Source organism: Pipistrellus hanaki (assembly GCF_964339955.1).
Source record: "Pipistrellus hanaki genome assembly, chromosome: X".
In the NCBI taxonomy this organism is placed as follows: Eukaryota; Metazoa; Chordata; class Mammalia; order Chiroptera; family Vespertilionidae; genus Pipistrellus; species Pipistrellus hanaki.
The window spans coordinates 96,760,999-96,786,620 of NC_140524.1; the positions used below are offsets into that span (position 1 = coordinate 96,760,999).

Below are 25,622 nucleotides of genomic sequence, written 5' to 3' on the forward strand. Positions count from 1 at the left end.
CTCACATGCTGATTATACATTACAAATATATTTCCATATGTACATGATATCTATACCCTTATAAAAAAGCGAGCAAAAATAAAATATTTTAAAATAATAAAAGGTAAATAAGAAAAAGAATAAATATTCATGTACATACAGAACTTCCCCATGAAGATTATGCAGGAATGCCTATGCTTCCTGGGAGCTGGCCTCATTCAGTCATACACAAGCCCTGAAAGACAAGTGAAAACAAGACCCAGGCACTCCATCAGAGAGCAGATCTAAAAATAACCACCAGAGCAGGTTGCACATGTCAAATATTTCATGAACCAAGAAGAAACTTTGCATATTTTCCTTTTCAAGGAAGAGACTTCACTCCTTCAAAATTTCACTGGGACTTTGTGCACAGATTTTCACAGTTCAGACTTGAGAGATCAGGACTTTAAACAAACAACAACAACAACAAAAACAAATAAGAGATAACAAGCATTTCCTAGGGCAACAGACATATTTTGTAGTTGTTGTCAGTGGAGGAAGGGCACCAGGAGAATGGTTTGGCAATGAGATTGATCAAATAGAATAATAACCAGGCAGAACTTATTGCATTTAATTAAAAACAGGGAAGACACCATTGCTTTAGTTACAAATTGCTGTATAACAACAAACATTTGTTACTTCACATTTTCTGTGATAAGTCACTTAGGAGTGACTTATCAGGTTTCCTCTCTCTCAAGGACTTTTGTGAGGTTGCAGTCAAGCTGTCAGGTAGGGCTGTGATCTCAACTGAAGGCTAGATGGGTGGTGAAGTGGAAATTCACTCCCCAATTCACTCACAAAGTTGTTGGCAGCCCTGAGACCTCACACATGAGACCTTTCTTGGGCTGCCATGTGATGTGGCAGCTGCCTTCCTGAGAGGGTGTCTAAGACAGAAGCCACAGTCTTTCCAATATGATCTCAGAATTGACATCCCATCACTTCTCCTGTATTTTGTTCATTAGAAGGTAGCAAGTCCATCCCAAACTCAGTGGAAGGGGCTTAAATACACATGGGTGTGGATATCAGGGAACAGGGATCATGGGGATGGTTTCATATATTTCTAATGGTGTTTGTGAGTTTAATGAGGTGAGAGAAAGGCCTGAGTATAGAAAAGGCCTGAGTAAAGATGAATTGGCTGGTATGAAGTGTGGGCCAAGACATAGCAAGAAATTAGATTAGCCAGATATGGGAGAATCATATAATTCTGAGGACCACAATTTTGAATATGTATTTAGTCAACATAAAATTTATTTTAGATTCATGGTATATAATATCTTGGGGAAGATAGAAATTATTGACCATGAGCACAGGTAACTAATGTTTATAAAATGAGGTAGCAAGAGATGTCAAAAGGTATTGGTAAAATCAGCTGTGTGATGGAGAAGGGAGCAACATAACCTGATAACTGTGTGTCAGGGTGTGTGTGTGTGTGTGTGTGTGTGTGTGTGTGTGTGTGTGGAGAGAGAGAGAGAGAGAGAGAGAGAGAGAGAGAGAGAGAGAGAGAGAGAGAGAGGCATGGAGAGAGATTTGATACCTACTTTATGTTCCATGTTGAGATGTTGAGATGTTCAAAGGGATTCCAGTAAATATCACCCCTCTTTCCCCTGTTGAGAAATAAAATGTTGAGAAATGTTGAGAAATGAAAGAATTAAGGCAGAGACTACAATAACATCTTCCTCTTACTAGAGCTAAATTGGAAGACATAGCTCAATGTGACAGGCCAATGAGTCTGCAGGTAGATTCCAGTGTTAATTGGACTCATCTACCTAGAAATACCACTCTCCTAGAAGTCTTTCTCCCAAGAGGAAAGTGACAGAGCTGATAGAATAATAGCCAGTTATTCCTCCCAAAAATCACTGATTAGAAAACTCCCAAATCCGCCTCAACCACCACCACTGCTGTGGCACTGAGTTTAGGTCTTGGTGCAGGTAGTGGCTGCTGCCAGGACAACTACACTGCTGAGCATCCACAGGCAGTGAGGAAAAGGAGGATCAAAGTGGTCAAGCACCTGTTCAAAGATCATATAATGTGTTAATGTTGGAGTTTCAGTTTGAAGTTATAGTTTCTCCATATTAGAGTTCTGATTTGGGAGGAGATCCAAATGGTGGTGTAGGTAAACACCTAAACTGCTGCCTTGCATAACAATTTCAAAACCACAACTAAAAGACAAAACGTCTATCACCCAGAACCATGGGGAAAGCTGGCTGAGTGGAAGTTCTACAACTAGAAGGAAAGACAAAAAAGCATTCAGGGCACAAGTGATGAAAAGCTGAGGTATGGAGGTGCGTGCAATCTGGACTGGGATTGCTTTCTTCAACCCAAAGAGAGAAAAGCTCCCGATTTCTCTGAAATCCAGTTTCTGGGGAGATAAGCAAGACCCAAACTCCTATGGGGAAAAGCTGGATTGTCTGCCATTGGGTGAGAAAGTGAGGGTGGCTTGCTTGCAGAGCTGCATGCAGGAATAATTGCTTGCTGTGCTGGGGCACAGGACACGGGGACACGGTCGGAAGTGCGGGGAAGGCTGGCTGGCAGCCATCGCTATTTGCCATGCCCTAGCCTGGTGACACCCTGAGACCCTGTCCTGCACAACCAACAAGCCCACCCAAGCTCCAAGCAGCAGCTTTTGCATATGAATGGCCTTCCCTATTGCAGCTTAACCTAGCAAACTTGCAACCTGGTTCAGACAGCTCCAAAGCCTCCAAGCCCCAAGCAGGGAGGAGAGGACTGTGGTTCTTGCTGCAAGGTGGCCTAAGACAGTAGCTGACCTGCACCCCATTTGGAAATCCAGAAGCCAGTGTACCTATTGGTCAGTGTGAGACACCAGATTTCAACTTCTCACATACATAAGTGACACATTCCATAGGCGGACTCAGTGAGCACCAAAGCCTCAACTGAAACAAGGCCTGCACCATAAGGGTGTCTCCAGCACAGCATTTTGCCCATTATAGACACAGCGGGTCCTCACAATCAATTGGCCTGGAGGTCAATTCCTCCCAGTGTACCAACAGCAATCAAGGCTTAACTACACCAAGACTTTGCACTCAGCCCACAAAGGGGTGTACCAAGAGCGTCCACCTCAGGTGATTGGGGAGACTGAGCTACTGGCCCGTATAGGTCACCTACCACATAAAGCCAAAATGAGGAGACACAGACGCATGTCACTAATGAAAGAAATGGAGGAAAGCAAGCTATGGGATGATATAAAGTTCAAAACCACATTTATAAGGTTACTCAAGAATCTTCTAAAAACTGCTGAGAAACTTGAAGAGACCTTCAAGGACCTTAATGAGAATGCCAATGAGAATGCCAAAAAAATGGAATAGGATCAGTTAGAAATTAAGCATACACTGTCTGAAATAAAGAATATACAGAAACTCAACTATAGATCAACATACCCCAAGAATCAAAACAAAGATCTGAAATATGAGGAAACAAAAAACACCCAACAAGAAAAACAAAAAGAAAAAAGAATCTGAAAATATGAAGATAGTGTAAGGAGCCTCTGGGAAAACTTCAAGTGTACCAACATCTGAATTTTTGGGTGCCAGAAGAAGAAAGAGAACAAAATATTGAAAACCTATTAGAAGGAATAATGACAGAAAACTTTCCCTACCTGGTGAAAGAAATAGACTTACAAGTTCAGGAAGTGCACAGAACCCCAAACAAGAGGAATCCAAAGAGGACCACACCAAAGACACATTATAATTAAAATACCAAGGGCAAAACACAAAGAGAGAATCTTGAAAGCAGCAAGGGAAAAACAGTTAGTTACCTACAAGGGAGTACTCATACAACTGTCAGCTGATTTCTCAACAGAAACTATGCAGGCCAGAAGGGAGTGGCAAGAAATATTCAAAGTGATGAACAGCAAGAACCTACAATCAAGATTACTCTACCCAGCAAAGCAATCATTCAGAATTGAAGGTAAGATAAAGAGCTTTACAGACAAGAAAAAGCAAAAGGAGTTCACCACCACCAAACCAGGATTACATGAAATGCTGAAGGGTATTCTTTAAGAACAGGAAGAAGAAGAAAAAGTATAGATAAAAATTATGAACACAAAAAGACATCAAATACCTACCAACAAGTGAATCTAAAAATGAAGTGAATAAAAAATCTGAAGAACAGAATGGACTGGTGAATATAATAGAATCAGGGATATAGAAAAGGAGTGGACTGACAATTCTCATGGGGCATGAGGTGTGAGGGGTGTGGGAAGAGATTGTACAAAAATCTTACACCTATGGATGAAGACAGTGGCGGGGGGTAAGGACATGGGGTGGGGTGGGAAATCAGGTTGAGGAGAGCTATGGGGGGGAAAAAGAGGAACACCTGTAATAATCTGAACAATAAAGTTTTATTTAAAAAAAGAAAGAAAACTCCCCCACTTCTCCAGGGAGAAAGTGAATGAAATGGGGACCAAGACCAATAATAAGGAAAAAGTAATGACATTTCCTGGCCATTTTGATCAGTGCTTAGAGTGTCAGCCCCTATACTAAAAGGTCTTGGTTCCATTTCCAGTCAAGAGCACATACCTCAGTTGCAGATTTTTGTCCCTGATCAGGGAATATGTAGGAAGCAACCATTTGATGTATCTTTCTCATATCAGTGTTTCTCTCTCTCTCTTTCTCTGTCTGCCTGTCTATCTCTCTCTCCCTCCACTCCATACTGATGGCAGTCATCTTCCACAGAAAGTTGGCAGGGACCAAGTCTTCACAACTAGTGAACTCCTAGTAACTCCAGAATCTATGCTGACATTTATCTGAAGACTGAAACTCTTCCTTAATATCAAGCCACACAGCTGACTTCCTGAGTCTCAGTATAATGAGGTGAGCTGTGAACAGGATGTGGAAAGGGGAGCAACAGGGACTCAGGGGAGGGAAAAGAAGGAATAAAGAAGCACACACCTTCATCTCTGATCCTGTCCAGTGGCTTCCTTAGCCAAATCTCCCTGATTTCTCACACTGCTAAGAGAATGGGTAATCCTCAACCCTGAGACCTAATTCAATGGGACCAGTCAGACTACAGAAACTGACCTATGAGGTACATCTGTCTAAGTCCAGATCTCTTGGCTACATCTTTCTATCTCAGACCTCTTTGCAAGAGGAAAGACTCTGATGCTCTAGCGCCCAGGAGATGCTCGAGAAAGTGGCCAGGGTGGCTCAGGAGGCACCTCTTGTGTTTGAGGAGTATGGGCAAGCTTGAACTGAGTCTTCACTCACTGGGGAGAGATGCTTTCAAGGTTCAGTTCCATCATGCTGCAGGACAAGAGGGCATCAGGAGGGAGTGGAAGAATACTGTCCACCACTAATTGTTTCCCTCCCATAGAGCCCGCCATTCCCTGATCAGCCTCAGAGGACTTAGGGATACAGCAAGTCCCAGCATCACAGTAGAAACAGCCCCCAAAAATGTGAACGCACTTTATTTTCTCAGCTAAGTGTGAGTACAATCCCTTCTGCTGCTTGAAAAAGCAGTGCTTTTCCTCCCAATTACATTCTTTCCAGTTGTGATGTTGAATTTTTAATTTCTAATATTATAGAAGGGCATGGCTTTTTCATGCTTACAGAGGCGGCCAGAGTTAAAAGTCTGGGAAATCCTTCTCTGAAATATGTCCTATGAGATACTCCAACCATCAGAAATCACACAGATGAAAGCAAATGCTCGATGTGCCCAGAGGGCTTCAGAGCTCACGCTGCTCAATTCTATTGGCTGCAGAATGTCCAAGATGGACTGCAAGGCAAAACTGGAGGAAATATTATTTTTAAAGCCTGGCAAGTTCACAGGAGGCTAACATAGCATGCTCTTCTCAGCACTAATATTTTACAAACCAGACAGTGAAGAACAAGTGGTTCTGAATCACCCAAGTCTCAGACAGCAAGTCCCTGTCCTATTCCAGTCTCTGGAGCACTACCCCTGGAGCCTATTTTGACCATGTGGCCTCCAGGAATTATAGAACAGGCTGCAGAGAAGCAATGATCAAAGTTTCTGGGTTCCCAGGCACCTAGCAGCAGCTCTTGGGGTGGTTGGGCTGAGTCAAAATACTGGAGACGAAAAAAATCACAACCCTGAGCCTAAGGCCTTCCAAGCATGTAAGCTGGGAGAGCTGAAGGCAGAGAGGCAGTGCAGCTTCTGTCCGCCACTGGTAAAGGAGCAGCCAGAATCATCAGACAGATAGATGAACTCAGGTGAGGCAATATCCGGGGGCACTGGCATTTTCTAGCATGCTGGCTTCATCAATAATATTCATTGCAAGTAAAGCTTTGAACATAGATAAAGCTCACTGATTTAACTTCTTACTGTTTCCCTGCTATCATTTAAGGCCCCTGCAAGAGACCAGCCCTTTGCCCCTATGTTCACCCATAGAATGAGGTCCAGTGTTAAACTCAAGTATTTGGACATATGAATCCACAAACTTACTAGAGTGCTTCTTTTTCAATATACCAAATTCATACATAAATATAATGAGCTGAAAGCAAATCAAAACTAAGGCTCTGACACCAGTTTTGCAGCTATTTAACTTTATTATATTTTAAAAGTGAGAAGTTTTCTGAATAAACATGTTAAATAAAAAATAATAAAAGTGAGAACTGTAAAACAGTATTTGTATAAACACCTGAGAACTGTTCACCGGACACAGCATCTTCACTCAAACAATTTCAGAGAAGAACAAGTTTAAATTAAATTTTATCTTATAACACAAAAGAAATAACATAGATGAAACCACTCTTTAGGTCACATATGCCCAATAAATCATTGCTTTTGTTTATAAATATAATGGACACTTGGTTTTCTCTAAAGGCAATGTACATGCTGGACCCTGGCAAACGTTTATTGCACTTACAGCAAATGACTAATACAGTTAGCACCAATTCTTACAGCTTATATTACAACAAATGTAATACAATATAAAAAATGTAATAAATAACAAAATAATAATAATAACATAATAGCATGTCTTACTTGAAAGTTCTAATTTGTAAAATAACAAAATGACAAATCCAATGTACCTTACAAAGTTTAATAGTATAAATGGCTAAGAAAGCGAATGAACTAGATATACTACACAGGACGGAAAACTAAAGCTGAGAGGTACTTGTGATGGCAAATGAAGTGCATATTCATTATAGAATAAAAACATCTCAATATATATAGAAGTGGAAAATGCCATTTTAAATTCAAAAAGATTCACTTGTGTGCACACTTCATATATAGAAAAAATACAAATATAAAACAGTATCCATATGAATATGCATTTTTTAATTCAACTTCAGAGAGAAATGTGAGTTTTAAATGGCTAGTTAAATATCTAAGATTAGGCAAAATATTTTAAAGTTTTAAAATAACAATTAAATTTAATGGAGAAGAATAAAACAATACTTCACCCAAACTACCTTGTATTATAAGAACTATTGCATAAAACAGTCATTTTATCTTATAATTTATCCAAAAAAATGGTAAGAACACTTTATGAAATCCTGTAAGGGTACTTTTTTTTGTTTAAATCTGATCAAATACAATATACAGAGAAATAATAACAAAAGGGAAATAATTTATATGGCTATTCCATTTCATATAGAACATTATCAGAATACTGCTATAACAGACACAAAATATTTGAGAAAAAGATGATATCTACAGGCGCATCTTCGAATTATCTTCTAAGGAGAACTTCTCATAGATTTTATTAGAGAACTTGTCAATCCCTGATACTTCCTCTTTGGGATTTAGCTGTTTTGGCTCTATATAGAAACATTAACTGAAATCAAAGGTGTTTCTCAGATGAAGAATATTTTTAACTATACAATAACAATAAAAAGATAGAAAGAGCCAACTACTAATTTGAATACACTAATAGTAATGTGTTAAATGGTTTCTAAAGAAATAGAATGAATTATAATAGAGTTCTGCAATTCTGTATGTAACCAAATTTTAGAGGAACCTTCTACAACACAAAAATATCTAAGGGCAATGGAATGATTTTACATCAATATGGTATTGGTCTTCCAGAATTAAATCTAATATATATCTTTTCAGACTTTAATGCTTCTTTCTGCTTTAAGCTTTTCGACATAGTGGCACAACTTCAGAGCTGTTCCTAGCTTAATTCCCATAAACTTTATCATAACTTCACTCTGGAGCAGTAGCAGAGCTATCCCGTCAATGCCCTACAGAAAAAAGGAAATCAGAATAACTAATAATGATTTTATACCTTATCAGGAAAGTCATCCTATCTAATAAAGAGGGAATATGCAAATTGACCATCACACAGTCACAAAGATGATGGCACCCATAGCCACAAGATGGCAGCGCCCAGTTCCCTCAGCCCCACCAGAGTCCCCCAGTCCTTTCAAACCCACTGGGGGGGGGCGGCAGACACATGGTGCAGCCAGACCTGCCCTCAGCCGCCCAGCCCCCTAGGGCCGGCCTGAGGCACAGGCAAGCCTCAGATGTCAGCTGCCCAGCCAACACCCAAGGTGTAGGCAAGCCTTGGATGCCAGCTTCCCAGCTTCCCAGGTCAGGCCTGAGGTATAGGAAAGCCTCAGATGGCAGCTGCTCAGCCACCCAAGGCCACCCAAGGCTCAGGTAACCAAGCCCGGCTGAGGCTTGTGCTGCTGGCAGTGGCAGCAGCAGAGGCATGATGGGGGCATCACCTTTCCCTGACCGCTGGGTCGCCTCCCACCCCTGAGGGCTCCTGGACTGTGAGAGGGGGAAGGCCAGGCTGAGTGACTCCCTGCCCTCCAATGCATGAATTTTTATGCACCAGGCCTTTGGTTTCTTTATATAGAAGAATAGTAACATCAATTAGAGGGCAGCTCATTGCAGTTGTATATTCTCTGAACAATCAGCTGCTTTATGAAAACTATTAAAGATATAATTTGTATAGCTGAAGCATCATTTGATCCCTTACAAATTTACTTCAAATTTTAAGAATAATTATATTTAACCCAATATCCTAAAAATGTCCTAAGTGTCAAACTACCTAATTTTAAATACTATATGTTGAATAAAATACTGCATAGCTAAGCTATGACAAAAAGAATAAAAGCTATGAAGGGCAGAAATAAATTTCAGATGATCATTAACTTTTTAAGAGAAGCTGGGAATATGAGTATGGCAGGATCAATGCAAACTATAAATGTGCATCATAACAAGGAGGACACTCTTGTGTGGTGTAGTAGCTATCATTACAAAGGAGAAGATACCTGAGAGTGACTATGCTGAATCATCTTGAGAACTTAAAGACTTGTAATATTTTAGGTACTCAGGTATCCATTTAAAATACAGATCCAGCTTCTACCACTTAAGGATCTCACTTTGAGCTCAGTAACCTTTCTCACACATGCAGTTCCCTTACCATCCACACTAATTAGTATCAAATTGAAGAGCCTGCACTGAGGTCATTCAGAGGCAGGAAAACTGGATCAAAAGATACATTACGTGTTTCTTGAAGGTGTCGCCAATGGGGATGAATGCCTCAGGATCTGTATGCTCTAGATACAGGACCACTTCATCTACTGTCCAAGTTGAAGGATCATGAGGGAAGCTTTGACTTAGTGGACACGTGACAGCTCCATCTGATGCATCTTCAATGGGGGAAAAAGACAAATCATCTTGAGTTGATCATTATCCTGAAAGAAGATATGTTAGGTAGGGGGTAATGGCCTTACTCCTGGAACCATCTGTTAGGTAACTCGGCAAGGACTCAAGACTCCAAGTTCAAAATCCAGTGAAAGCTTAAAGATGATGTGAGGATGAGCACCTCATCTGACTGCCCATGAATAACAACAGCAGCTTCCAAAGTTACTGTAAAGCTTCAAAGCTCATAAAACAGACTGAGCAATCTGAGGTCTCTTTGGCCACAGGCAACTATAGCAAAAGATCTGTTACTGGGTTAAATAAGTTAATTTAAGCTAACCTATTATTCTCTAAGCATTTCAATGAATTTATCTCTTATTGCTCTATCTAGATTAAGTTTATTTTACTAGCTAAATACAATGGGAATCCCCAAATTAAGCTTTATAATTTCTTAAATTTATTCACTTTAATAAATTTCAAAAATCCCATTATCTTTGAGAGCCAAATTAGTTCTTTACTGAATCCCTCCTATATATTCACTATAGATATTTTAAGCATCATTTTACTCTTTAAATTCCTTTCTCTCAAGGCTTACTTATCTGAATTTTGAAGAAAGCAAGATGATTTTATTCTTAGCTAGGTCAGAAGTAACTTCAATACTATATTGGGTACTTCTTTTGAGTTTAACTACACTGCAATAGCTATTTTGATTTAAGGTTTATATGCTGAAAAATAACAAAGACATGAAACAACTGCAGTGCTCATACCTCAATATGTTTTAGCTAAGTAATGTTCACCAAGTCATGATGACATTTCTCTGTGTCTACATATATTCATTTTCTCAACCAGAGCACTCATATCTCTATAGTGTGTGATAACAGAAGTGGGGTTTGTAATTCTCTAGGAAGATTTGTTTCTCTAACCAAAGATCATCAATACAATTTTGATCTTCCTTGTGTGTGAATTAGCCAGAGATGTATCTTTTCTTTCCTATCATCCTGGCTCTGGCCATTTCAAGAGCATTCTAAGTATTTACCCTGGAAAAAGGTAAAGAAAAACAAAAGATAAAAATACTCACAATGGAATCATTATGAGTATTAGTGAAGAGGCATGTCAGTTGATTAGCGGTTGTTGATGAGACATAAGACACTTAATAAGTGTTAGTCATCTAAACCAACCCTCAAATAGGAAATGAACAGCTTCCACTAGCTTGCACCAAGTATGTTGAGGAATATAGGTTAAATAGTGCTACTTGTAATATGTGTCTTTTCACACTCACGGGCGACGCAGGAAGGGAAGTTACGGCTCAGGCTATCCTTTTCCAGCAAACTTGAGTAAGTCATCATCTCAGGGTTGTATGCCACACTGGATTTACATTGCTCCAGCATAGCTGCAGGTACTGATGTGGAATTTTTTGCACCTGATAAGATATGCATGGCACTGTGAGGCCCCTGATTGTCAAAGGAGGCCATGAAAGGGGAGCGCTCTATTTGCTCATCAGAAATGTAATGTGATGAATCTTCCTGTGTGTAGGGAGGGAATGTTGGACTCTGGCTAAGGCGCATCTCATGATCCTCATTATCATGGATAATGGAATCCTGTGATGCGTAATAATTTCCTACAATGCTGCTCTGGGAATCATGTCTGGGCCTTTTTACTGGTATAGTTGGGCTATAACTTTGACCACAATGGCATGAAGCTGGAAGAGACATCTCCATCTCCATCTCCGTCTTCTTTTTCTGCAGTTTAACCTTTCTAGAAAGCAGGTAACTGTAATGTTTGTATGCATATCCAAGTGGCTTCTGAAATGACACAAACCCAGCATAATAAACCAATTGTGAGTGAGCAAAAAGTAAATAAAATAAGTAGTAAAGACATCGATATTTATTAACCAATGCAACATTGCATTCTATTATTAAAAAGTAACGTTCTAACTCAACACATCCAGATCTAAGCCTTCATCACTTGATTCAGCAGACCCTCAAGTTCCCGCAAAAGTTTCCAGCCATGTCTGAGAGGGGTGTTGATCTGTGAGTGCCTTGGGTGGTGCCTGGATGAGGCTGGTTGACCTATTTGAAAATGTCTTTTGTGTGAAGTGTATCATTGGGCATGTGGAGGTATTATTGATATGAGAAAATGCTAAGTAACAGATTTACTATCTGAAAAGGGATTTACTATCGGGGAAAGGGAGGGAGGAAGAGACTGAACATAAACTGTGCACCTATGGATGAGGACAATGGGGGATGGGGAGGGGGCAGAGGGTGGGGTGGGAACCTGGTGGAGGGGGGAAGAAATGAGGAACCTTTGTAATAATATGAACAATAAAGATTGATTTAAAAAAAAAAATAAAAAAAAATAAAAAATAAAAAGTAACGTTCTATTTGATCATATGAGTTTTATTCCTCTTCAACCCCACCTTTTAATTGCAGTTTGTACATTCTGGTTACAAACATAAAAATACCCATTGTTCATACATTTCTTAAACCTAAACTTCAGCATTCTTCCTAGAAGTTCAGTCTCCTCCCAACTGTTGCTACAAGTATGGATCAGCCTCGCAATCTCACAGACTTATTAGTCCTCTCTCACTTCTAACTGACAGGCAATTTCAGCAACCATAGGTTTATGAAAATATTTATGACACTTACGCGATTTTGCCAGATTAATTTTGTACGAAAACGGTAAATTTTTGAAACCTTTCCATGAATGGTTTTAAACTTCTTATTCAGGGTTTGAACAGAATTTTGGATCATCTATAATAATAATAAAACAATTTATTAGTAGGTTCTATGTTAAAAGAAAAGTTAACATACAAGAAAATACTATTAAGCCAAATTTTGACTGCTACAATAAAAGTTCACAAGCCACCAGAAATGTCTTGCTTTCCAATTGATGCCTCGTTTTGATGACATAGTTCCCAGCTAGCTAACATAAGGAGTGTCAACCTCCTACACATCTACTTCATGTAATATAGGCATTTTCAGAAGCATCAATTCTGAAGTAAATGTAGCACAATTCCTATAACCCATCACATTTATGATCGACTAATTTTACATCAAGGAAGGCACTATTTTAGGAAAGAAATGGTCAAATCTGCTGAAAAGTCAAAGAACCTCTTTCCATATGATGGTGTGAACTAATAGGCAGTGAGCATTCCAGTCTAGAAAGAACAGTGAGCCAAAAATATCAGATGTGACTTCTGCCTTCAAAGTATTTTTGAATTATGCAATCAACAATTAACAACATACAGTTAATGATCTGTGAATACACATCCCTATATGCCAAGCAAGTATGTCACAAACAGAACCTGAGAAATTTTGAATACACAGAAATTTCATTCAGGCAAAAAATACACTTAAATAACAGGCCAGAGCCATTTCCTTATTCACTCATTCCAATAAACATTTATTGAAGGCCTACCACCTGTCAGAACTACTTTGCTAGATGCTAGAAACATGGTCATTAAGAAAAAACAAACAAACAACTCCTGTCCTAAGGAACTCCCATTTTAGCTGGAGAGAGAGAAAAAAGTAGAGAGATGCTTTCAGCAGAGAAACTGAGTAGCAGCCTGGAGAAGAGTTTCTCAGAGTGTGGACAGTGGACCAGCAGCATCAATACTCTCTTCCTGGAAATGCAAATTGCCCTACCCCACACCTAATAACTCAGAGTGGGGGCAGCAATATGTGTTTTCACAAGCCCCCAGGTCACTCTGTTTTCAATCAAGGGTGAGACCCATTGATTGAGCTATAGCACTAGGTAAGCAGTGCAGGCTCTAGGGAAACAAGGTTGAATCTAAATACAAGAGTTCTGACACTTATTATCTCTGTGACCTTGGTGAAGTTACTTCACTTCTCTGTGCTTCACTTTCCTCATGTATAGAATCGGGATAAAAATATCTCTGAGTTCTCTTGAAAAAATAAGGTTCTATGGTATTATGTTCATACTAACATAATAATGCTACCTGATGATTAGTCCAATGACGCTCAATCATCTATTCATATTAATATTACTATTATGATTATTATGGCACAGGTAAGAACAGGAGGCTAAGTGTACACAGAAGAGCAATACCTAACCCAAGTTGGTAGAGATGCCATGGAAGGGCATACAGAGCAGAAAGAATAGTGTATTTAAAAATACCCAGAGAGAAAACAGGAAGTCAGATGTTTAGATAGTGAACATAACTGACATTCAAAGAGCTGGGTTATTAAGGGAAGGATGATAGCAAAGAAGGATGGGAGGCTACAAGAAGTCATTTTGTAAACTGTGGGAGAAGATGCTGAGTGATAGACACAGAGGCTGAAGACACAGGAGAGAGAGGGATGGCCCATTAAGGCAGGTGTCTGAACACAGGGAAAGAGGGTCAGAGGAAGCCAGCAGAGATGTTAGCCTTACAGAGGTAGACACCAGAAGAGGAATGGATCCCAGCAAAGTTTGTTGGTTTTGGGGAGAGGAATTAGAACTTGGAAGGGATTTCTGCTCCATGCCCTCCATTTTCTCCATTAAACAAGAGGCAAATATTGGGGTGCCTGGAACTTGGGGTGGGGCACAATGGAAGAAGGAGCTGACTAGAGAGCTGCTGGAGAGGGCTGGGGTTTTACTGAAGAGGATGCTGGACAAGGATCAAAAAGAATAGCTGGAAGTGCTGCACCATGTGGTCTAGACTAGAAAGGGAAGGAGTTGAAGAAAGGAGATGGCTGGCCCACTAGGCCAAATAGACTGGATCCCTTTGTCCCATTCCAGGCCTGTGACTTGGACCTGAGCATTTCTTGTCCTGGATGCTACATCCCACCATATCTTTCACAACTGCTCAGAAGGCCCTGGCAGAGCACTGTCCATCTAGGACAGTGGTCGGCAAACTCATTAGTCAACGGAGCTAAATAACAACAGTAAGTACAACGATTGAAATTTCTTTTGAGAGCCAAATTTTTTAAAATTAAAATTCTTCTAATGCCACTTCTTCAAAATAGACTCGCCCAGGCCGTGGTATTTTGTGGAAGAGCCACACTCAAGGGTCGCAAGCAGCAGTTTGCCGACCACTGACTTAGGTCATCATGGATACTTATGTAAGGAATGCCAGGGATAGCTCTGCTCAAAATCATAACCTATGTCCCCTATAAGCATTCCACTTCTGTTCTTAATAATAAAAATAGCACTCATGAATATTCTTTACTTTTCAAAGTATGTTAACTCGTTTTATTAAAGATACTTGTTATATTAAGAAACATTTATTTTTTATAAATGTATATTACCTCTAGGGTATATAGCTCATAAATCCTTGATAATTACATATATCTATCAATCTCTACCAACATGCTAATTTTTACAAAATCCTCTCAAAACAATGTAAGATTTGCTCTTGTAAAATAAGTAGGTTGCCGTTTAGTTTCAATTGAAATGCATTTAGACATATTCTGAACTTCATCCAAATCAGCTCATTTCCTTAGAAAGAGCATGTTGGAAAATTTAAATATTTAATAATATAGAATCTAGATGAAAGAGACATAACTACATTTGATCAGTTAAGGGCTTTTTTGAAAAAGCTATAAAATCTACATATTGGTATTTCAAATTTTTCACCTACAGATGCTATTTGAACTAGAAATTGTTAAAAATGATAACAATGGGATGATAGTCACAAATTAATACAGTAAAATTTCAACTAATTATTGATATATACTTTATACAAGATAAAGAGAACTTCAGCTTAATACTTTAAAAAACTACATTTCACAGACAGAACTCTTGTACCTTGCAACGATTCAGGATATCCGCAACTGATTTTCGTTGCTCTTCATAGTATGTGTTAGACTGAACACTTTGCTGCCAAGATTTTAAATGTTAAGTATTAATTATTTAATTCTGTAAGAGTCAAACTGAATATAAAGGATAAAAAACACTTTATTTAATTAAATTGTTTTTACTTTTCACCAACTTTTTAGAATTTCAGAAGTCAATATAAAGCAGAATTGAAATAAAATAAAAACATACACTAATATAATAGAAATGATTACTACTAATTAAGAGAAGGAATAAGGAAATAATTTATTATACCAGAAGGACCTACATTTAGAGCTTTTTACTGAAAATCAGTATTGCTCCCAATTTCCTACTATATAAGAAAAAGAAGAAAGTAAAATAGTTAAATGCTCATTGTCTAATGACAGGAGGCCAACAAATTTAGGAGTGAGTAGTATTTTCTTAAGTGTGATTTGGAGGTTGTCTGCAGTATGTGAAGAATTTAAATATTTGTCTTTAAAATGGTTGTGCTATATTTGGCAAATGGCAATTATTACTTACATTGCCATATCCAGGCTTTGATTGATATGCATAAAGAATGCCATTATCATCACCATCACAAGTAGTTATTGGAGTTTTTACCTAAGGAAGATTTATTAATAATTTAAAAGTAAACATGAAAGATGGAAATGAAAGAAAAATTGAGGGCTTCAACTTCATTTTCAAGAAACTCCCAAATCCTATCTGTGGTATTAAAGGACCTTTGACCATTGTAAGTAAACGTTATGACTACAAGAAAATGTGTACTTGCAAAACTGTTTTCTCATTAACCAAACTACACTTAAGACATTATTTCTATCAAGCTCAGCCTCTTGTGTACCTCAGGGTAGAAAGACTAGTCTTCTAGTAATTTGGCACAAGAACTATTATCACAGCAAATATTTCTAACCACAAAGAACCAAGCTACATGGCTTTTGATTTTTAAACCATCCAACAGTGCCACTCTGTGGACAAAATAGTAAACACTTAAGTACCTATTTCTTTTTCAAAAACTTTTTATTAAATCCTTATTTTCCTGATTAAAAACGATTTGTTTTATTCGATAGCACATAAGTTAATTATTGCTAGTAAAACATCTTCAATTCTAGGTATTTCTACATAATTTTTAGCAAGGGTTTTTTTTTTCTTTCCAGAAGCACTTTTAAATTTAATTATTTTTTCAATTACAGTTTATATTTAATATTACTTTGTATTAGTTTCAGGTATATAGTATAGTGATTAGACAATTACATACTTTACAAAGTATTCACCCTGATATTTATAGTACTCACCTGACACCATACATAGTTATTGTAATATTGACTGTACTTCCTATGACTAGTTAGTAAGTACCAATTTGTACTTCTGAATCTCTTCACCTTTTTCTTGATAAATTAATATCTAAAGCATCTTAAAATGTTTTTGGAATGTTTTAAATAAATAGATAACCATTAAATAACCATTAAATTTCATTTAATAACAGTTCTAAGAATGAACTATAGGAATAATTTTAAAATAAGCATACTTTAAAGCTATGCATGTCTGTTTTAAAAAATATAACCAAAATAATATGGAATTACTATAGATTAGTACCCATAAAAATATAGCATCTTACCCTTGTATTGTGCCTTATGCTTTTCCAAGTGCTTTCACATAATTATGTCAGAAAAAAATGGAATCTTTGTAGGCAGTTAACATTATCTCCAAAGATAAAAAGTGTTAAGACTGATATAAATTAAAAAATTGCCTCTCCCACTTAGGTGGCAGTAATAGCTATTACACCCTTATGTAATTAATGTGTTTTCTATTAAGCCAAATTGTATATAGCTTAAAAATATTTTTATTCAACTCCCGGGATCAAGAAACATACAATGTGACAGGATGTACAAGACCACAAACATTCTAAAAAACCATTTGGCAGATTCTTATCAAGTTATAATTACATCAACCATATGACCAAGCTATTCAATTCCTGAGTATTTACCCAAAAGAAATGTTAGTATCTGTTCACAAAAAACTTGTACATGAATGTTCACAGCAGCTTTTAGATCACTGTCAAGAACTAAACACTTATGATCTCTGCTTGAAATTAAATTCAATTTAGAAAAGAATAGAACACAATGAAAAGAACAATGACACATTTTTTTAAAAAATTGAAATACAAACCACATCAACTTCACTGGAGCAGCTAGACATCGTTGTGCAATAGGAGCAGCTTCACTTATCTGGAGCCTAATTATTTTCAAACTTGCTGGAGGGTTTATTTGTGAAACTGCTTGGTCACCTAGGACTGAAAAGCCTTCTACTCCTGAAAAACAATGCATGGAAATGTTACTTTACATACTACGTTAATAAACTTAGTACAGATGTGTTCTCACAAGCCAACTCAAATTGGAGTCCTGGTTGATTTTTAGGGTTTTCTTGTTCATGATTTAGAATAAACCTTTAAAGTTTGAAGGACTATATTGCCCATGCATAGGAATAAGAATCAAGATCAAACACAATTCCAAATTGTGAAGTGAATGCTTCACAATTTAAAGGTTACAGAATAAATGCTGGAAACAAGGCAACATGATTCCTAAGATTCCTTACTGCTTTTGTAAAGGAACTCCAGCAGGCTCAAATGTGACTCAAGAGTCTGTTCCAGCTTGGGTCTCCACCACGGTGTGGGCTGATCAGACCACCTGAGATACCACCTCCTCATCTGACAGGTGAAAACTGGCTGAGATTATCTCTAAGGTCACTTCAGCTCTAAGATTATGATTCCTTCCATAGTTAAATTTCATATTAAACCTAAATAAGTGTATATAAAACATCAGCTAAAGATCTTTCAGAATTACGCAGGCTTTGTTATGGTTCTGAGTCATTTAATTCTGCAAATAGGAAAAAGCATGGAGTGCAATGCAATCATATTATATCTTGTAATAAGGATGTGAACCCTGGCTGGCATCATGGCACTAGAAGGGGGACATACATGAGAGCACTAATTCTATTTATCCACCCAGAGCCAGACCAGAGAATGAAGGAAGAATTAAGTCTCAAGTTAGATAAATGTAGGCTAATACTGTGGGAAATGTGCAGTTATAAAATATATCCAATTTCAGCTGTAACTTCAACCAAATTTTATTATTTTATACTATGTGTAATTTTCCTGATAAGAGTAATAACAAGCTATGAACAACTAAACTGTGATGTTTTGGACAAAGAAAGATTACATAGCAACGAAAAGAAATTAACTATTGCTATGCACAAGGACAAATCTCACAACCATAACATTGAGTAAAGGCCAGAAAACAGTACCAACTTCAGGGAGTTATGATTAAATGCTTGGAACAATGACCAGCATAGCAAAGGCACCCGCTGTTGGTTACTATTATTTTATTATTTGGGTATTCATAGCATTCTCCCAACTATTCATCATGAAGCACATGTGCAACATGCAACGTATCCTCGGGGTCATAACATATAAATCTGATTTACTTTGCATCTGGACACTGCAGATATAGCAACCATTTCTTGTAAACAAATTTGAAGTACCAGAGCACATGAAAAATAACTGGGCTTTAAGAAATACTGAAACCCAAGGCCAAATTGCAAATTTTGCTATTTTGCTTTTGGCACGTATTTAGTCTCTGTGTCTTGATTTCATAACCTGTAAAGTTGGAATGATATCTACTCCACAGGGCTGTGAAGACCAAATGACAGAGTTAAGCAATCAGCATCATTGTCTGGTCCATAGCAGGCACAGCATAAACTTTGTTTTCCTTTCACTTCTTCCCACAAGGTAAATAAACTTTGCACAAGATTTTCTTAGAGCTCAACCATGATTAGATTGTTCCAAAATCAGTTAATATAACCCGCTAAATTCAAAATCCTGCAAAATGAGTTTACTTAAAAAATGAAGCTCATCCATATTTTACAATAAAAAAAATCTAAATTCTTGACAACATAAGACCAAAAGCCACCCAGTTTTTAGGACGTTTTTTAGACGTTAGAGACTTTCAAAGGCATTTTTTAGAAATCATTTGAAGATTCTGCTCCCAAGGGACAAGGCATTCACTTGCTTTCAACTTTTCACAATGGTGAGGGATGAAAGTGGCCTTTCACTGGAAATCAAAAAGGAATACATAGCAGAACAGGGAAGTTTACAACAGCCAGGCCACTCCAACTTTTTAAAACAAAACTATGTCACCCTGGCAGGCATTGCTCAGTGGTTAAAGGTCGACCTGCGTAACAGAGAGTCCCGGTTTTGATTCCCAGTCAAGGGCATGTACTACTCCAGCTGGGATGGGGTGAGTGCAGGAGGCAACCAACAGATGTGTCTCTCTCACAACAAAGTTTCTCTCTTTCTAAAAAAAAAAAAAAATCCTCGGGCGAGGATTTAAAACACACACACAAATTGTGTCAACACACTGAACAATCACGACTTATAAATATTAAACCAGTTTAAAACTCTAGTCTGAATTCCAGGAGAGCTAGGTAGGGAAGGAGGAAAACGATCCCCAACAAACGAAGTACTCAAAAGAGCTTTCTTTCTCATTTATGTATTTACAATAAAAGAGTGAGGCTGCACTATCAAACACAGCTACCATTAAAGCCTCAAAAACAATGTCTTGATATGCCAAGGAAGACAAAGAATGAAAAAAAAAAAAAAAAGATAAACTCGCTCTCCCATCCAAGTACTAACCAGGCCCGACCCTGATTAGCTTCCGAGATTAGACAAGATCAGACGCGTTCAGGGTGGTATGGCCGCAGACGATAAACTCGCTCTCAAAGGTCAGCACCAACTATTCAAAAAGTGGCCAAATCACAAAAGCTAACATGCCAGGAAGGCAATGGGAACCAGTGGGAAGCAGTCCGAATTAATCAGACACACTCCACCTTAGCACTGCTGAAATTAAAGTGTATACGTGTTCTCTCAGAAAAGCAAATTCTTCCTCTTCCCTCACACAAATCTTCCCACTTCACACCTGACCCCTCTCTGGAGTTCCTCGGGCATTAAAATAAATCAACTGCTTTCCAACCCCCACCCAAGACAAGAAAATTCAAGGAGAGGGTAAATATCGCTGGATAAACCTTTCCTGGTGACAAATTCTGTAAGACCAGCCTCCGGAAGACACAGGAACCGACCAGCTGTGGCCGTCCCTTGTGGCTAAATGACGAAGACCCTTACGAGCCACTCGACGTCTATTGGATAATGCAGGACCATGTGACATCCACCAACGGTCGAGGCAAAAGCCAGGCATTCGAGATCAGGACGTTGCTAGAGAGACCTCCCTGGAAAAGGCCTTTACTGCCCACTGCGCAGTGGCTGATGGGATTGAAATCCTGCACTGACCACAGGTGTGAACCTCCATCAGAAGCTTCTGGAGCTGTGCAGGGGCTGCTCGCGCGCAGCGCATGCGCATGGGATGGTTTTGGGGGCAGCTCTCGGGAAAGTGGCACTTAGACTCTTCCCAACTGTTACTGATTGGTTCTTTAATGCTTTCTTTGAAACGTTAATTCCTCTCAGACCCCTCTCTGTAAGAGGTCCATGTTGACTGGATCCTGAGTGTGCTCATTAGTATTGGAATTACATGACATTATTTAGTGGCATATTATCTTATATATATCGAAGCTGCCCATCTTGGGAAGGAGGAACAGTGTGGAACAGTCTGAGTACTTATCAGAAGTAAAGCCAGAAATTTTTTCCTAACCCAGAGAGGGGCTACAGAAAAGTAATCCAACATTGGAAATGTATTATTTCTCTTCTCAAATACAAAGCAAGATTAGAGCCCATTGTAGAGACAGTATTTATTATTATTATTATTATTATTATTATTATTTTGCTCATATTTTTTGCCATAGTAGTCTTCCTCTTTATGTCCAGTTCTCTGTAAAATGATTGTATTTGTGAAACCCCAACAACGCAATTATGTAACAACTACAAAGCCAATGCTCGAAATCTCGCAGCTCCGCCCACCTGCACGCATCTCGCAGCTCTCATAGCCTTGCCCAATGGCACTGGTCTTTGGTTGTTAAGGCATTAGAGCCACAGGTTTATAGATGAAGAGAAAAACAGGTTTAATTGCAGTCACGTTTATTTGCAGTTTCAATACACACTTTCTAGGTAATCAAACTTTCCTGGTACATTTTCTTAAAGGGGTTCACAATGAAACTGTCACCATTTTTACTAAAAATAAATACAAGACTTAAAGTGTTGCACAGCTCTAAAATATACAAAGGCTTGAATTGAATGTAAACGTTGAAAACATCTTACAAAAGAAACAATTTTTTGCAACAATTTAAAAAGTTCATATTTACAAATATTACAAAAATACAAAATGGATGCAAGTCCATAAACCATTGTCTTTTTGGCCAGCATGAATTGGTTCTAGTACCAAAATAGTGACGCATCAGAGTTTTCAATCTTTGTCACCATCTAGTTTTCTAAATCAGCCATCACTGCAGCAACTGTACTCACTCACTGACCTTTGGCAAGAGCAAACAGTGTGTTTTGTTTGCTATAACTAATCCATGTTCTCTACTTAGCCAAAACATAAAAAAAAAAATCAAAAAGTTAAGGAAAAAATTTCACTCACACAACATAGACATGTTGTATAAACATAAAAGCACAAAAAATTAGCATCAGTGCAAACAACAGAAGAAGAGCGGGATTGATTTTTTTTGAAATGCCTAATGTGTGTACCCTGCTTCAAGATGGCAGTGATGTTGAAGACAGCCTCTAAATTTTGGTCTTATATACTACGTAATAAAGCCATGTAGAATATTCCAGATTCCTAAGGAATTCCTTGCTTTTTTCCCCCTTAAGTTTGTTACTCAATAGTATTTTCCACAGTAAATTTAAAATCCATCTTTATCTGGGTTTCTTTAAATCTATGAAATATAAAATAGAGAAACTCTACTATAGATTTTTAGAGTAAACAAAATAAGTAAAACTATAAGTGTTAGTTCTATAATCGTTACATACAGAAGGTATCTTATTGCCTCACAATTCAAGTCAATATGTATTTTAAGATATACATGGTACCATTACTTAAATTAATGCCAATAATAAAAAGGTGACATTTATTAAAGCCAATTTATGTTTTGTACTCAAGATTTAGAACCACTTTTAAAGCCCACATACCTTTCTTTACACTTAACCCCCCCCTAACTACACAAAGCCATACTGCAAACGAACTGCTTTTATGAAAATTACAAAAGATAGCCTATTGTGACTGGAAATGACTGTTTCTTACCACATTTGTCTAAAAACTTTATTTTATTTTTTAAATTTTGCCAAGTGTACTTTTCAAAGCATGAGAAAAAGATGTTCATGTTCCCATGTGGTGTCAAACCATGTTGGTTTTCTTAAGTCATGGGTTCCAATGAGAAATGATGGTACATATTTTCTCAAACCGCAAACATATTTCTTTTAATAAAAAGTATAACATTTCATAAATGTTCAAATGTACCCTTTACCAGGTAGCTTATCTATCCCAGCCCAAGAGCGTGCGTGTGCACGCACGTGCACATGCACACACACAAACACACACATTCTCCCTCCTCTACCCCACCAACCCCTGTACCCATTTTACATACAAGGATGACAAGAAATTAAGGAACACAATTTGATAGGTGAAAACAAATAGTAGAAGCCAGACTTGTTCTTTTTTTTTCTAGACAAACAGAAAAACCCAACAGCAATCAGATTCTCAAATTCTCAATCTGTAACATCTTAGAAAGTATTTATTTTTAAATACAGCATCTTCTTAGACCAGGTTTCTCCCTTCATATTGCATGAATGAAATCAAAACCACGCCCTCTTTTTCACACATCCTACTTTCCCAAATACTACTTGCATAAGCTTAAAGCCAGCCGCATATCAATTTCTTGGTAACTCTGATGTGTTCTATCATTTTAATTGCATTCTATTCTTTTATAGGCCATATCCCTCCTTAGTTCTCTCCACTTGCTTGCTACCCTTTCCCATTCAAAACATTTTCTAAATACATAACTACTTATATTTCTGACATTTCACACATTAACATCAGTTCTTGTTAAAATCAGAGGTGTAAAAACTATTTGCAGATTTCAACTTGTAACTACATTTTTTTTTCAATTTTAAGACAAGAAAATTCAAGTAATTTCAAGTAATTCAGCTTGTTTCCCTGCCTTCATTTTATCAGAACACTTGCTCTGACATTTCCTTTCCCACCCACCACCCCTCCCCCTTTGCCATCAAGCAGATATAGTAAAATCAGACAAAAACTCAGGTGTATGTAGCATTGTGAACCAGAGCTGTTCCCCATTCCCAGCTTAACAGTGAATATAAATAATGCATATACACATATCTATTTCCCAACTACATTGTTCACAGTGTCATTTCTGTTAATTTTTAGGTAGCACAAATCTCATCAGCACAGAGAGAAGCTTCACTGAAAACTCATTGCAGGTATTTCTGATAAATCAACAACTCTGTAGCATGCTCATGTTTTATTTTTGTTAAAGAACCTGGAGCTGATTTCTAGACGGTTTAAGGAGTTTTAAAATTATAGTCATTAGATTATGACTTTTTATGTCTCTGGGAGCCTAATATAAAACATAACCTAAAATTAACTAGTTTTCCCTGCTCATTCTCTTTAAAGCAATTCATTGAAACATTAAATTTTAAAGGACACTGTCAAATGCTGTTGTTCAGGGCTTTGTATTGAGAATGATGATTTCTCCCATTGATTAAAAAAAATCAAAAGCATGCTTTTCATTCTATCCAAATTACCATATGGCAAATCATAGCCATGTGATTATTACTATTAGCTTGCTTGGTGCTGCAATTTGTCACAAAAATAATTAGGTCTGAATTCCTTATTTTAAATTAATCACATTTCAATATATGACCTCAAGATTTCCTTTATTTCACCAGTTTAAGATTAATATATGAGGTTTATCACTCAGAAATCATATTGGTGGACATTTAAATATGGTAATTAATATGAAAATGGTATTCACAGAATACAGTTTTTACACTTTATCTGTTGTGTTCTATAAACAGTTGGTGTGCAGTAGGTAATTGGCCACATGTCCACTCGTCATTGATAAATCTATTTACACATTTTTATCAAAAATATGGTATTTACATGTGTGTAGTTCTTTCTTCTAAATTTTACTTTAGTTCATTTTAATGTAAAAAAATACCAAACCTCCAGAGTAATTTCATCCTTTTAAGAATTATGACAGTGAGGGTTTTCTTTTCTGAATAGGCAGCTCTGGGAAAAATTTTTTCTAGGTTTCATGAAAAGCAGACATTTTAAAATTCTATGTTATCCAAAGGAATGGAATTGGGTAAATCAAACTAAGCTAAAGAAAAATATGAAAGACAGTGCAGCTACTTAAAACATAGAAAATAATCAAGAAAGACCAAACCACCTTCTGTTTCCCCAGCAAATATTTAGGAATTCATAAGTGATGGTGCCCCATGACATGTTGACTTCTCCCTAGCCTTCTGTTCTGTTCCCCCATCCTCACAGACTAAGGGTTTTGGCCTTTGATAGCTAGCCTGACACAGGCCACCTATGTTGAGCTCTGGGAGGATCGGTCGTCATGCGGGCTCCCATCGGAATTTTCTGTCTCCCCCTCAGAGATGGCTTGCATGGGCGCATTGTACAGCCTGCAGCGGACACTGTAGCGGCTGCTGCTGGCCACAGGAGGGACCCGAGAACGTCCAACCCTTGATGATGCTGAGGTGGGAAAGTTCTTTGAGGCAACAAACCCTTCTGCATTAACTCGTGGGGAGACTGGAGAGAGTGGGGACAATGCCTCGGCCCCAAGTGCCCCCTGATGGGCCTCATGGGTGCTTTGGGGAGATTCAGCTGTGAGCTCCCCAGGAGGTTTCGGCAGGATGGGACTCTTCAGAATTTCAGTAGCAGACATGCGATAACTGGAATCCGAACGACTGCCTTTCTTGAGGAGTAACAGCTTAAACTCTTCATTGGACGTGTTGGACTTTTTAGCATTTCGGTAGATAAGGCCAGGAGACCTCTGGCTGTTGGGGGTGGTCACATTGCTGTTGGGTGAAGTGACGGAACCAGTGCTGCTACTGCTACTGCTGCCAAGGGAAGCTCTTGATTTGCTTCGAACAGACATGTCCCCAGAATCTTTTCTTCCAAGTACTTTCCTTTTAGACCTTTTAAGAAAAGGAAGAAAGAAAAAAAAAAAAGAAAGAAAAGGAGTAATCTCAGTCCAGTTACATTTTTATGAAATGGAAAATGTTA

The 25,622-nt window shown here is 38.0% G+C and overlaps 2 protein-coding genes across 3 annotated transcripts in view; both read right to left on the reverse strand.

Annotated features, from left to right (window-relative positions):
- Positions 1 to 8,048: 8,048 nt before the first annotated feature.
- On the reverse strand, positions 8,049 to 17,565 carry SCML1 (Scm polycomb group protein like 1; the record flags this gene model as incomplete). Its single annotated transcript, XM_084869980.1, has 6 exons — positions 8,049 to 8,183; positions 9,457 to 9,602; positions 10,874 to 11,396; positions 12,240 to 12,344; positions 15,892 to 15,972; positions 17,536 to 17,565. The coding sequence occupies 6 exons, from the start codon at positions 17,563 to 17,565 to the stop codon at positions 8,049 to 8,051; spliced, it is 1,020 nt and encodes a 339-aa protein (XP_084726106.1).
- A 3,875-nt stretch (positions 17,566 to 21,440) lies between these two features.
- NHS (NHS actin remodeling regulator) overlaps positions 21,441 to 25,622 on the reverse strand; it is a 328,723-nt gene continuing 324,541 nt past the window's right edge. For both annotated transcript variants that reach the window (XM_084869409.1, XM_084869410.1), the window contains exon 9: positions 21,441 to 25,534. In XM_084869409.1, the coding sequence (XP_084725535.1) occupies positions 24,922 to 25,534 (613 nt within the window). In that variant the 3' untranslated portion in view covers positions 21,441 to 24,921. The remainder of the gene's footprint in view (positions 25,535 to 25,622) is intronic.